The 15,120-nt window shown below is 45.5% G+C and overlaps 1 protein-coding gene across 6 annotated transcripts in view; it reads right to left on the bottom strand.

Moving 5' to 3' along the window:
• Positions 1-15,120, bottom strand: part of NPRL2 (NPR2 like, GATOR1 complex subunit) — a 114,525-nt gene that overhangs the window by 80,865 nt on the left and 18,540 nt on the right. For 3 of the 6 annotated variants that reach the window (XM_030205615.1, XM_030205613.1, XM_030205614.1), the window contains 2 exons: positions 5,717-5,923; positions 4,674-4,782 (listed from right to left, as the gene is read on the bottom strand). In XM_030205615.1, the coding sequence (XP_030061475.1) occupies positions 4,674-4,782; positions 5,717-5,902 (295 nt within the window). In that variant the 5' untranslated portion in view covers positions 5,903-5,923. Of the gene's footprint in view, positions 1-4,673; positions 4,783-5,716; positions 5,924-5,992; positions 6,240-15,120 lie in introns of those variants that run through there. The other 3 variants (XM_030205612.1, XM_030205616.1, XM_030205617.1) reach the window with 2 other exon arrangements.

The raw sequence follows: 15,120 nt of genomic DNA, 5'->3' as shown, positions 1-15,120 counted from the left end.
TCCTGAATCGAGAGTGTGGCGACTGAGAAAGTCTGCTTGAATGTTTTCTAGTCCTGCTACATGCGAGGCTGATATGGCCGTGAGGTGAATCTCCACCCACGCCATGTTACTCTCCGCCTCTCGACACAAGAGACGGCACCTCGTTCCCCCTTGGCGGTTGATGTAGGCCACTGCCGAGGTATTGTCCGAGAGAACTCACACCGCTTTGCCCACCAGGAGAGAACCGAACTGCTGCAGAGCTAACCGAATCGCCCTGGTCTCCAAGAAGTTGATGGACTGAGCCGCCTCCAGAGGAGACCAGAGACCCTGGGTCCACCTGTCTAGACAATGAGCTACCCACCGAGGAGACTCCAATGGCATTCCTACAGTCAGATTCTTCATCCGTAGCCACCAAAATAGAGAGCTGCGTTCCCGGTTGCAGAGAGACAACCTAATCAGAAGCAAATCCCTCTGAGAGGACCACCGGGATAGAAGAGACCACTGAAGAAGCCTCATATGAACCCTGGCCCAGGGCACTACCTCTATAGTGGCCGCCATGGAACCGAGAACATGAAGATAATCTCGAGCACATGGACGCTTCTGTTGAAGTAAACCCAGTATCTGAGACCGGAGCTTTAGAATCCTGGCCTACGGAAGAAAGACTCGGCCCTGTGCCGTGTCGAAGGTCACACCCAAATACTCCAGAGATTGAGATGGAACTAACTGACTCTTGGCTACATTTACCACCCAACCTAGGGACTGCAAGAACGCTATCACTCGGCCTGTGACGCGACAACTCTCCTGATAAGACTTTACTCTGATCAACCAGTCATCTAGGTATGGATGAACGAGGATCCCTTCTTTCCTGAGAGCCACTGCCACCACGACCATAACTTTGGTAAAAGTGCGTGGTGCAGTCGCTAGGCCGAAGGGCAGAGCGCGAAACTGGTAATGCCGTCCTAGAATCGTAAAGCGCAAGAACTTGTGGTGAGCCGGACGAATAGGAATATGTAAATAGGCCCCTGTCAGATCTAAGGCTGTTAAATACTCTCCCTTGCGAACTGCTACTATGACTGACCGAAGGGTCTCCATACGAAAACTTGTGACCCTGAGAGTGGGATTGACAGCTTTGAGGTCTAAAATAGGACGAAAGGAGCCTTCCATCTTGGGAACTACAAAGTAAATGGAATACCGGCCTTGCTTGTACTCGGAAGGAGGGACTGGACAAATAGCTTGAAGATCTAAGAGCCTCTGTAGAGTCTCTCAAACTGCACCCGCCTTGAGAGGAGAGCGACAGGGAGACTCTAGAAAGGTGTCTGAAATAGGCCTTGTGAATTCTAAGGCATAACCGTCTCGAACAACTTCCAAGACCCACTGATCTGAAGTAATGTGGGCCCACCTCTGACAGAACTGAGAAAGCCGAGCTCCTACAGGAACCAGAGGAGGGGCCCTCGCAGCTTTATTGGGAAGCACGCGATGGGCAGTGAAAACCCGCGCCTGAGAATCTACCTCCTCTGCAGTAACCCCGAAAGGACTGAGTCCTGTTGAAAAATTGCGACCTCTTGAGTCTGAGGACCCCTATCAGTTTGAAGTCTACGGAAAGTGCGTAGTCTACCATGACCAAACAAAGCACCCCGACTGGACAGACGAGGCCTATCTTCAGGGAGACGAGGAACTTTAGAGTCTCCTAGGGAATGAACCAGTTTATCCAAGTCTTCTCCAAACAAGAAGGAACCCCTAAAAGGAAATTTACTTAGACTTGGAGACCGCATGCGCCAACCAAGCTTCTCCTAATGACCTTCAAATGCACTCAATCTGCAGCCCCCCATTACCTCTCTTCCCTCCTCTCCCCCTATGTCCCCACCCGTAACTTCCGCTCTCAGGACAAATCACTCCTATCTGTACCCTTCTCCACCACCGCTAACTCCAGACTCCGCCCCTTCTGCCTCGCATCACCTTATGCCTGGAACAGACTCCCCGAGCCCATACGCCATGCGCCCTCCCTGCCCATCTTCAAGTCCTTACTCAAAGCCCATCTCTTCTCCCTTGCTTTTGGCGCCTAACCACCTTCTCCATTCATGATACCTGCACTGACTACATAGCTTGTTACCTTTAGATTGTAAGCTCTCTTGAGCAGGGACTGTCCTTCCCCATGTTTTAACTTGTACAGCGCTGCGTAACCCTTGTAGCACTATAGAAATGCTAAGTAGTAGTAGTAGTAGTAGACCAACCTTTCAACCAGAGAGAGCGGCAAGCTGCGACACCCAAGGCCAAGGACTTAGAAGATGCCCACAACAGATCGTACAGGGCATCAGCCAGAAAAGCAGAGCCCGTCTCAATCTTGGCCACCTCTACATCTATCCGCAAGGTCGTCTGAAGTTCTATCCAGGACTCTCTCCGCCCAACGGAAACAGGCTCTAGCCACTAAAGAACCACAAATGGCCACCTGTACTGCCAAAGATGAAACATCAAAACTATGCTTTAGAAGAGAGTCCAAGTGCCTGTCCTGAACATCCCGAAGTGCCGTTCCTCCATCTACGGGGACCGTGTTACGTTTAGTAACCGCAGAGACCACCGCATCAACTACCGGAAGCTTAAGCAGAGCTCTATCAGCCTCCGGTACCGGATACAGGCGATTCATAGATCTGGTAGAACAAAAAACAGCATCCGGGACCTCCCATTGAGCTTTAATAACATCCCAAATATCCTGATGCATGGGAAAAGTTCTAGTGGAAGCCCTAGAACCCTTAACCAACAAATCAACCTTATGAACTTCTGAGGCTGGAAGTTGATCCTCAAAATGCAAAGTAGTGGAAACCATAGAAATGAGGTCCTGTAAATCCTCCTTATGGAACACTCTAGCCACCGAGGGATCTTCCCCTTGGGCCAAAAGAACAGCGTCAGGATCTAAAGAGGAAGGATCCTCCCAAGCATGTTCAGCCAGCTCTTCCTGTTCCTCTAAAAAGGGCATTTCTTGATCCTGATCCGATAAAATATCTAATTGTAAGTCATATGCTCTAGGCCTCTTAGCAGGAGGGACAGAGCTGACAGGAACCCCTGACATCCCTGCTCCTGAACCGTCCCTCTGCAGCAAGAAGGCCTGGTACATCTGAAGGACAAACTCAGGTGGAACCCCCCCTGCCTGAGTGGCTGCAGACTGTACCAGAGCCCCTGTCTCCGATTCCCCTAAAATTGCGGAATTGCGATGGCCAGACGTGTCACCCGACGGAGAAGAAAAAGGTGGATTCAAAATAGCCGCCATTCGCATCAACTTGGCTGTGGCCGCATCCTGAACTGCGCCTGAGTCCTCTGAAGTAGGAGCAAGAGGCCGCGATGGCGAAACCGGAACAACCGCCGAGACCAGCCTCAAAACCGGCGGAGGAAGAGGACCTGCGGAAAACATCCAGAGCTGTGCAAAATTTACAAGCGCCGGAGGCGTTAACCCCCCGACGCTGACAGACAGCACACCTCTTTAGCTTTTCCGACATAGCGGAGATAAGCGTGCATGTGCGTGCCTAAGCGTTTCACGCCCTTTTTTTTTTTAAATATGGAGTCGGTCCGACGACTGCCAACAACGTAACAAAGTCTACCCCCAATATCCGAACGCTTTCAGGAGGAAGAAATAAATAAAAGCGGTCTGTTTTTTTTTTTTTTTTAAACAGCTGATCAAAGAAACCAAAACACACACATAGAACTGCAAAGGAGCTGCCTGCTCGTTAAAACAGTGGGGAAAAACAGTTCATCTCTGGTCTTTTTTTTTTTTTAAATACTGGCTGCCTCTCCCAAAGGCAAAACACCTTTACTCTGAAAGGGTAGCCCTTCCCTTTTTTTTGTTTTTTAAACAGCAGGGAGATGGGGAGGAAGGGGGGAGGGACCCGGGACACCCGAGTGTAACACCCCAGAGGCTGACAACTAAACAGCTTAATATCAGAAAAAACCTCTAACAGAATTCCCCTGGCACAGAAGAAAGAATAAACAGAGAAAAGATCTATATACAAACAAAGAGAGACTAATGGGCTCACTTCCTACCTGCTGGGAGACTGAGAAAATACTGAGGCTAGGGTCACATGACCAGGGCTCTTATTGGCTCTCTAGAGTCAGAGTTTTTTCTCAGTCTCCACCTGCTGGAAGGCGTGCACAACCATCAGTCCAATCCTGGGCCGGTCCGGAGGGATGCTAAAGAAATGGTTGTTTCGAATAGTGCCCACCTCAGAAATAACATAGAACGCACCACACCACAGCAAGCCACTTTCATGAATGTATTGAATACTTTTAATTCATGCTTTATTCATGTCCCATTTAGATTACGGTAATGTTTTATACGTTAGTGGAGTTTTGTGTATTTTCATGTACCAATACCAGCCCCGGGTGGCAGCCGACCAAGGAATGCCACTGGGCAGGAATGTTTGCATATTGGAAAGAGATTCTCTTATGAAATTTCAGCCAAATTCATCCCCCCAGAGGGCCCCCAATATATACATCCTAATGGAGGTAAAACATACTTAAACAACAATTCTCTCCTGCACAGATGTGGGGCAGCTGTTTATCCAGGAGACTTGCCCTTTGGGTAATAAGGCAGCAGGCAGATGGCATATGCCAATCAGCCAGTGACAGTAGCCATGTTACAACCAAGTACTTATGACCAGGCAAATTCTTTGTACCTCAGGAGGCAAGAAATGAGCAGCACACAGTACCTATAGGCAGGGTGCACTCCCCCGTTGCATTCAACGCTTCCAGTAGGATACTCATGATCCTTAGCAGCTTCTGTTTACTTTCCTTATTGGAGATGAATCCAGTTTCCAGCTAGAAAAAAACCCAAAACGAATTGGCTGCAAACATTGCTGTTAAAAATCAGCTATAGAGAAGAGATGGACGTGCCAGAAAATGCGCTAGGGAGAGTCGAGCCTGAGCTCACTGAGAGCCAAACTTAAGCAGGGCCAGATTCATTAGCACAAAAAACAAGAGCAAACAATCCTGACCAAAGCTAAATCCACCACTTCCTTCTGTTTGTTCAATTTTCTCTGCTTGAATTCTTTCCTGGCTTGTGTGTGTCCTATTTCTTCTCTCTTTAACCTTCTCACTTTCTTCACTTCCCTTTACCTCTGGACTTACTGTCATACACTGCATGTCTATCCCTTCCATCTGCTCTATCATTCCCTCCCTCTCCTTTTCTCCTCCACTGTTGGTCTGTGGCACCACTACAGGCTTCTGCAGTGGTTGGTTAACTCAGCAAGATCAGATCCTCTTTCATGTCTGAAGCCTGACGGGATGAATGCTGCTGGGCTGTAGCCACTCTTTTTTCCCTTCCTCACCTCCAGTCAAAGCGAGGCAGGCGAAAGGTCTTGGCTTGCTCCAGGCTCATGTAGTGCTCAGGCACGTGAGAGCCAGTGGCCAGTGTTTGCCCAACAATTAGGGTACATTTTTCTCTGGTTTTCTCATGTCACTCTCCTTCTCTGTTTCAAGTTGTGCTGCTTCCACTGAACAATCTGCTAATCTGAGGCAAACCTGATATAAATTTATAATCAGTTTGTAAACCACCAAAAAGGAGTTTACCTGGTTGAATGAAGTATCAAATGTTTTGTAAAAAAAAATAAAATAAAAATGTAAAACTCCCTCAAACAGCTCAAAAGGTACAATTTATTGGTAAAACCATTGGCAGGAAGCCGAGCAGCTGTAAAGCCTGGCCAACCAGTGGCCCAATGGATACAGAAGGTAGCTGGCACAGACCAGGTCCTACCTCCAGGGTGGTGAGATAGCCGGCAAGTTTCTTCACAATGGGCTCCAGGGCACAGGTCTTGGCTCTTGCATCACACACAAAGCCCAAGTTGAAAAGAAGAGCATTACGACTATACTTCTTATGTTCAATGCACACTGGGCAACCAATCAGCTTCTTCTCCATTGCAGTTCTGTGATTGCAGGACATACTGGTATATCAAAGAGATGACTGGGCAAAATAAATAACAAATAATCAATGAAAACACCACATTAGCTGACGCCTCCTGCACCTCCTTACCAAGAGCAGGCACCCACTGCGAAACGGAGTAGAACAGATCAAGAAATGTCATTATTAGAGAGCGCGGCTCCATCCATAGGAATATGGAGGACGCACATGATCGAACTTTTGAAGCTGGAGAGGTGTGGAATCCAGGACTTATCATCTAGGGACGGCAAACACCTGCAAAAGACCTGGACGAATATTTGGGATACATTGCAACCAGCAGCGAGAAGCAGAATTTTAAATTAAGTGTACATTTGGACAAATGACTAAACAATTTGAAAACTTGTGCTGAAGGGAGGAAAGGGGAGAAAAAGGATGGAGGAGGGGGTCAGGGGTTTAGAGGGGGAGATAGTGGTCTTGGAGAGAGGTGGAGAGGGGGGAGGTAGGAAGTAGTTTGGTAAGGGGGGTATAATCTGATAGTAATACTTTGTTGTTTGTATCGCACATAACCTTTGTCACATGAATAAAGATGATTTAAACATAAGTCCCTTCTGGGGAAGAGCAAGATGGGGGCACATTGCTGGAGTTGTGACACAGCTCTCTCTCTCTCTACTTCTGTTTCTTTCTGGCGTTTTTACCTTGAATTATGCCCCATAAATGGGATATTGAAGTGTCCTCCAGCACTTCCCTCTTCAACTCCTGGGCAAGTGAAGATAGTTGTAGCAGAAGGTTTCATCTCCCGCTCAGACACTGAAGCAGGGAGACTATGTCCTTCGAAGAAGGGCTGTTTTCCCTGCCAGAGTCTTGCGAGATTAGTATCCTGGAGGGACCTCACAGTGTGGCAATGATGGCATGGACTGATGAGGTCACTGCAGGTGCCGTGCTTTATCAGAATCTGGGGCCGATGAATTTATGGGGATGGGAATGTGAAAGAGAAGATCTAACTTGGATTCTTCTGATAAAAAGGAAAGAGGCAACCGAGGCTGAGGTGGAACTGGTGATTTCAAAGACAGCCTCCTCTGGTTCTGGCATTTTATCATTTCTATCGAGATTCTGGACTCCATATAGTCAGCAATGGTTAGACAATGATTCTATAAATTCTTCAGTAAGGGATATTCTGCATTAGTTAAAATTGTTGAAAGACTAACTAAAAGTCAAGATGCTAGGCTGCTGGGGATGATTATAGAATTGAGACAGTGGGAAAAACTATTGAAGATATTAAAAAGTAAATGTACAAATAAGGATAAGACCTTGATTCACCGCTGGTTGGAGAGAATAGAAAATAGACATAGGAGTCTCAACCTTCCCTTTTCCCACAGTCTGGGATCAGACGCCTAGTGAGTTATTGAAGATGTAGTTAATGGAGGATCTGAATATTCCTGAGAGTGGAATCTCACCCTAGATTTAGAGTATTACCTCCTAATAAGAATAAAAGGTGGATGTGATGGATCAGAAAGTCTGGATGTGACAGCAATGTTGGACCAGTATGAAGTGGATGAAATGAACACAGTATTTCAGGAGTCTACATTAAAGATTCTAGTTTTTTTTCCTGATGTAAGCATGACTCAACAACGTCAAAAATTATTTCTTCCATTATGCCAAGAGGCTCGTTCTCTTGGTAAACCCTTTACTTTGCTTCTTCCGTTTAAATGTATTGTTACTTTTTCTTTGGCACACAGCAATTCATTTTTCTGGAGAGTAAGAAAATACCCCACACTGGTGGAAGCTGTAAAATAGTGTATCTCAGTTTATTAAAATATGACAGCTTAATCGTGTTGCCTTTAATTTATTTTCTTTTGATCTCTTGGTAGTTTCGGGTATGTCTGCACTCTTTAATTGGTGTCTAATAAGATGCAGGTTCTCCATTTTCTTTTATTTTCTTTGTGATTTACTTTATGGGGGATGAATTCTGCACCATTTTCTTCTTTAATATTATCTTTATATGTTACACCTTATATTTTAAATTTAATTTTTATACAAGTCAGAAGCTCCTCCTTTAGTTACACAAAAGTGAGTTTCTTCACCAACTCACTTAAAATCGCCCAAATTGAAGACGCAGGACACTGGACAACTGAAGGAACAGTACAAAGATTGCAGTGCCAAATCGTAGGGCACTACCTAGCCAACCTTAGTGTCCAATGTTCCCATCAATCTGTTCCCATATGGCTTATTACGAGAACACTGGATACTAAAGGGTTAATTTAAGGCCTGAACCAAGTCTCAATGGAGTCTTCTGTAAGCACAATGACTTGTTATACAGCAATTTCTGCCATGCAGCAGCGTGTGAAAGATCACAGACAATGCGTAACATTATATTCATATGTGCAAGGATAGAAATTGTAATGACAGTAGATCCCCCCCTTTTAAAGTGTGTGATCTGGTGCACCGGCGCTACTATACGCACAAGACCTGGCGAGATCCCATCTATATTGGGCCCTTCAAAATTGAAGCTCTGTCAGCTACCGCTGCCAAGCTCGAGGACCACTCATCCTGGGTCCATCTGAAAAATATACAAGCCTATCCGGATATCGAGTCAGGCCTTCTTGATGTTGCTGGCTCAGCAGCCCCTGGAGAAACCAGCCCCATCACGGACCCCATCTCCACCGCCACTGAGCCCAAGACCTCCAACACCGCACCCAACTCTTCTCAATCACCTTGACCAACCTTCCCCAGAGTCGCAGTTGATTGATCTCTCCGACATCTCCGTCCAGAAGATCGCAGACACACCTGAGTCACCACCGCTCCTTTCACCTCAACTTGTACCTGCTCCACGTGAGTTGGTATCTACACCTCCACCTCCCAGTGTTCCTGAATTTCCACTTCCCCACGTAGATCTCCGCATCCGTCTCATCCGAATCCGCAATTTAGCGGCAGAATTGGATTTGGGTGAACCTGAGTCTGCCGAGTATTCTACTCTGCAGAATTTGTACCACATCATCACCGACTTGATCTACATTTTGCACCTGTACTTCCCGAATCAAGCCAGATAAATGCCACAGCAACCTAAGCCACAGTCCACGCCTGAGGCAATTCCCTTGCAGAAAGTTTCAACCCCATCCCCAAAATATAGAACAGGAAAAGTTCTCTACGATGACGAATCACAGAAGGCAAAAGTAGAGACTAATAGACGATTCACCACTGGAGAATTCACCACGTCTCCAGTGGTGAATCGTCTATTAGTCTCTACTTTTGCCTTCTGTCAATCCCATCCCCACCTCCTTTGTGCATCCAAGCTGTGGTACCACCACCTCCTGTTTCCCTCGTACGTGTGGTACTTCGCAAGGACCCAACTGTAGGAGACCTTACTGCCCTCGACGACATCAAGGAACCTGACCCACGTAAAACTGAACTCTACCCTGTTGATAAGTGTAACTCCGAGCAGTTGTCCGACACCATCACCCAGTGGTCCAACGACACTGACGAAGGAAGCACCGCTGGAAGTGTTGCCTCCGCAGAAGTCGCGGTGGTACATCAGTACACCCTCTTCTTCTGCTTCCCATCAGTTTGGTTGTTTGCAGTTGGACTTGTGTGTTTTATCATATTTTGCATAGGTTTGGTGTTTTTTTCTGCACTGTTTCACTACCAACAGAAACCTAAGTGACTATCTGCCCACACTCAGTGCCTCTCCAACTGGTAACTTTACCTTGCCCGTTGGAGACGCTACTGTACTAGCAACTACTCCAGCAGCCTACACAACGTCCAAAGAAAACACCACACCAAGACACACACCTGAAAGCACATCCCTCCACACGACCATAAGGTTTAGTACCATCTTCACCAGTAACACCACCCCATTGGCAGACACACCTGCCGCGACTGAATTTCCGGCTGGAAATCTTACATTGCCAGTTGAAAATTCTGAGACTACTCCTGCTCTTACTGATCCTCCTACTCTGCATCCTACAAGTGCTCCCAATATTAGTGGTAGCTCAGACCATATTGTCCCCATTTTTGAAACCACTTCTGAGGATAATATTACCTTTTCTGAACTTCAACCCACCCCTCCTAATTATCCTCTGGTGCCTGATAGTGACGTTCCTCCTTCCACGAATACTACCCTGACCACCCAGTATACCGAAGTCCCAACTACCGGTTCACATACACGCCCCCCCAGACCATCTCGCCGTTTCATCTCCTTTAGAAGGCTTCCCACTTAACTTGGGCATTGTAGCAAACTAATTGAACTTTCCCTTCCTACCATACGTTCCCACTAAGTGTAACAGGCCCCCCATATGAGCCAGAGTGACCCCCAGCATAGTGTTGCTGGATACTGGGATCCGGCGCCTGACGATTGCATTCTTTGGGATCCCAATTACAGATACCTTAAACAATAGTGTTTAAGTATGGTTTTTTAAAAATGGATTTTAATGATATAACTGTGGGATATTCGCATTACTTAACCGGCAGCAGCTTTCAATAAAGAGAACCTCCCCCAGCGTGGCCTGGTTTCAAATCTTCATCAGGAAAGAGATTCAATTGCAGTTAACCACATTGTTCTCTCATGCAAGAAAAAATGGCATCTGAAAGCCAACTGAAACCAAACAGGATGGATTTTTGCCAGGTCATAAAACATTAAAACTTTCTCCCTCTCTGAAGTGGAATGTTAGGCAGAGGTGGAGCACAGCTTCTCAGGCAGCAGAAGCAGAATAACAACAGCATGTTGTGAAGAAGCAGTGATCGAGGGCATTTTAACAAAGAATTTAAAGTGAACCCCGGTGCCCTGAAAGAATTGAAGTTCAACTGGATAATCAACTGAAGATAAGGACATTATAGTTGGAGATTCAGAGAGGTTATGGTTGATTTAAAGGGATAATGCATTGGGCAAATTTGTACTCTGCTCGGGGATCTGGTGGACTTGTTTTAAATGTATGTCTTGTTAAGATTTTCTATTATAGCTAATAAAGGTATATTTGTATAACGACAAACACCTCCTCTCTGATCTGCTAAGCTCCGTTCACAAACCACAGCATTATATGGTTTTACTGTTGGTATCAGATAAGACACTTAGCTCATGCAGTTAGAGGGGCACATGTGCTACTCAGACAGTGGCAGGAAGAGCACACCAATTTCGAAATAGAGAAGGAGAGCCCCAGCATTTTGAAGGACCTCAGAACCTGGGAAACAAGATGACGTCTGGGCTGAAGGGCCTGGAATTGCCAGAAGCAAGCTCTAGTTCAGGCTTCGCTGCTGTAAGCCTTCCATCAGATGGGCTGGTAAGGGTGACAACCTTTCATGGGATTTTGCATCTGTTTCTAATTTAAGGAGGGCCAAATAATGGAAGAAGGGGTGCAGGAAGCAAGACAGTTCTAGCAGAAGCCCCTCAAATGCTGTGCCAGAAGTTGACAGAAAGGAGCAAATACAGGCCTTGATTTTGTCACAGCCCACGACCTAGAGCTTATCCACAAAGAACATGCACGAGAGTAAGTTTAAATTTCTATGGCCGATTCAGTTTATAGGCCAAGGAAGATCCAAATTTAAAGGACACTGCTGGTGGGGGGGGGGGGGGGGGGGGGGGGGAGAAGCTGTCTATGAGCACCAAAATCTGAAACCTGGCCTTCAACATTGTCCGTTTGGAAAGAATTCAGTAATGTCATAGTAACTAAAGGCCAATCTGCCACACTTTGGAGCTTTTTATTTTTTTATATTCTTGGATTATTTAAATGTATTTATAAGCCACTCAAGACCTTGGGATATGCCATATATGAGTTTTTAAATAAATAAATAATTAAAATGTGTTTAAGATAGGCAGGCTGTCCCGCACCCCCTAATAATTGCCCAATTAAATCCCTGGGTCTGACACATTGAGGTAAGTAAAAAATTTTAAATTTGAAAATTATAACTACATAGAAAATTATAAAATCAGGTGAGCCGATGAGGAAGTTGGTGCTGAATACATTGCCATGATTTTGGGTTTCAGTAATAAGCACTGCTGAGGTCACCAAATGTGTAAAAATGAATAAAAGTGGAAATGCTCTTGTGATGGACTAAAATGGATTTATAAAGTTTGTTGCACTGAATCTCTTAAGAAAAATACCAGTTGGTGCATTGTGGGATTCGAGTGGAAGTTGTTTGAATTATTTGCTAGTGATTGAAAAGCAAAAAGTGGGCACATCAAGATGATTGCCATTTCCTACTCAGCCTCATTAGGAGGGAGACCGTTTCCCTTGTTATCTTCCTTCTCCTTCTGTTCTCCCTTGCATCTGAACAGCAGACCTCTCTGCTCATTTTTCTCACCAGCTCTGACTGGAGACGGCAATACTATAAAGTATTTTCTGCATGCAAACCATGTTTTTACATTTCTAAAATGGAGTAGTGGTATAGCCATATAAAAGCATGTGAATGGAAAACCAGTGCCACTTTATGCGACTCGCATGGAGGTGATTGGTGTGGAACAAAGGCAGAGGTGTAAAGTATGTATGTTAGTTTATAAATAATGTTTGTACCGGCACAGAGTACACAAAGACACACTTTGCATGAAGCACATGTAAATGTCAGCAAGGGCACTTGTGCATGACTAAAAGTCATTGTGAGAAGCTGCTTGTGAATCCAGAAGCTGTGTACCTGGCACAGCACCGAGTCTTGCTGCAGGCTGCATCAGGAATCGGAGAATAGAGTTGGAAAAAATATATAAATTCAAGAAACAAAAGTCTTTAATAACGTCTAGTTCATTTGTTGGTACAAAAAAGTCACCTGCTGGACACAGCCACTTTTTGGGTTGCACCTGCATCAGGAGCATATGATACCTTAATAGGGAGTCTCAAATTTAATAGTCCAAATTTCAAACATCCAGCAATAATATCTAGTCAATTCCTTTCTGTAGCTCGAGGGATCTTTTCAGGAAAGGGGCATTCCCACAAGGCCTAAAGCAAATGCTGTGAGAGCCACCTGAGAATGCCCTTTTCCTGAAAACATCCCTCGAGCTGCAGAAAGGAATTGACTAGATCTCATTGACTTTTGTACCAACAAATTAACTAGACCATTGGTTCACAAACCCGGTTCTGGAGGCACCCCAGCCAGTCAGGTTTTCAGGATATCCACAGTTAATATTCATACAAAGTTATATTCTAGATATAAACTCAATAATTGGCTGCAATTTGTATATCACACATTATCTTCAACAGCCATTGTCTTTTAATTATCAATCTTTATTAAATGTTTAATTCAAATTATAATCATGCTATCCATATTTTAAAACCTTTTCATACAAACCATCATCCACACCTCACTCTTACTCCCATTCATACTAAACAGAATAACTACACCTATATTGACAATTCTAAAAATCAAATACAATTCTCATTTTCATGTTCCTCAAAAGTCGTCACCATAAACTGCAATTCAGTAGTCACTCTTCTTAAAGTCACAGTCCGTTTCCTCAAAAGAGTTAGTAATTCAATTTTCAAGTTATTATCCACAATTCTTCTTCTAAGTCAGCAATCATATCTGCTCATGTACTCCGATTAATCCTCAGTGTGTGATAACTATAGCATAATGTTCATGCTCTATAAAAATTTACTCCTCTTGAGACACCAGGCTATAGCTCTAGGAGTTAATCCACTTCCAATTGATAATCCTCATTCATCTGTTGTTCATCCGTTATTTTTCACTGCCATACATCAGATCGATACTGACTCGACGATCACATGATAATCTCACCACTTCAATTAGCAAACACTAACTTGGTATCGGTTTTTCTGTTGCAGTGATATATTCATCTCAACATCAAGACCCTACACACACGTGTTTCACTCCGTAGAGCGTCTTCAGGGGTCATCTATTCTAAATGAATACGTGGAGGGGCATAATCGAAAGTGGGTGCCCATCTCCATGGGCGCCCATCTCCGTGGGCGGGACAAATCGTATTTTCGAAAAAAGATGGGCGCCCATCTTTTTTTTCGATAATATGGTTGTGCGGGGCAAATGCCTAGGATTTGGGCATTTTTGAGCTGGGCGCTATCAGTTTTCAGCGATAATGGAAACCGAAGGTGCCCAGCTCAAAAACAAACAAATCCAAGGCATTGGGTCGTGGGAGGGGCCAGGATTCGTAGTGCACTGGTCCCCCTCACATGCCAGGACACCAACTGGGCACCCTAAGGGGCACTTTTACAAATTAAAAAAAAAAATTAAAATAGCTCCCAGGTGCATAGCACCCTTCCCTTGTGTGCTAAGCCCCCCAAATCCCCCCCAAAACCCACTGCCCACAAGACTACACCATTACCATAGCCCTAAGGGGTTCAGGGGGGCACCTACATGTGGGTACACTGGGGTTTTATTTTTTGGGGGGGGGGGTTGGAGGGCTCCACATTAACTAGCACAAGTGGAACAGGTGGGGGGGGGGGGGGGGCCTGGGTCCGCCTGCCTGACGTCCACTGCACCCACTAACAACTGCTCCAGGGACCTACATACTGCTGTCAGGGAGCTGGGTATGACATTTGAGGCTCGCATACAGGCTGTCAAAAAACGTTTTTAAAGTTCTTTTTTTTTGTGGTGGGAGGGGGTTAGTGACCACTGGGGGAGTCAGGGGAGGTCATCCCCGATTCCCTCCGGTGGTCATCTGGCCAGTTGGGGCACTTTTTTGGGACTTGGGTCGTGAAAAAGAGGGTCCAGCAAAAGCGACCCAAATTCTCGCTTCTGCCGCCCTTTTTTTTTTCGATTATCGGCCGAAGGCGCCCACCTCTCCTCGGCCGATAAACATGCCCCAGTCCCGCCTTTACCACGCCTCCGACACGCCCCCCGTCAACTTTGTTCGCTCCCGCGACGGAGTGCAGTTGAAGACGCCCAAAATCAGCTTTCGATTATACCAATTTGGGCGCCTTTGCGAGATGGGTGCCCACCTTCCGATTTGGATCGAAATATGGGCGCCCATCACTTTCGAAAATAAGGCCGATAGTTATCTATCTTATTCCTTGCTTATACATTCAAAATGCAAACATCATCATGCTTACCGGCTACCTCAGGTTGTTGGGCACTCGAACACCAGTTGCTTGTGAAGACACCAAAGAAGGACGTCCATGCATGCTTACAGTTTACAGCTTACAACAGAACTTCAGTATTTAAACACCATCAATTATATGCTGAGCCACTCTATTTCTTTATTAAGGCCATTAGGAATCACCGTGTTCCAACTGAATATTAGGCGTTGTTCCTTTTTCAATAACATTAAAGGGACATTGCCCCCTCTCTCAGATTTTACTGGACTCAAT

This window comes from Microcaecilia unicolor, chromosome 6 (assembly GCF_901765095.1).
Source record: "Microcaecilia unicolor chromosome 6, aMicUni1.1, whole genome shotgun sequence".
Classification (NCBI taxonomy): Eukaryota; Metazoa; Chordata; class Amphibia; order Gymnophiona; family Siphonopidae; genus Microcaecilia; species Microcaecilia unicolor.
This window is presented reverse-complemented; position numbering and strand designations above follow the sequence as displayed.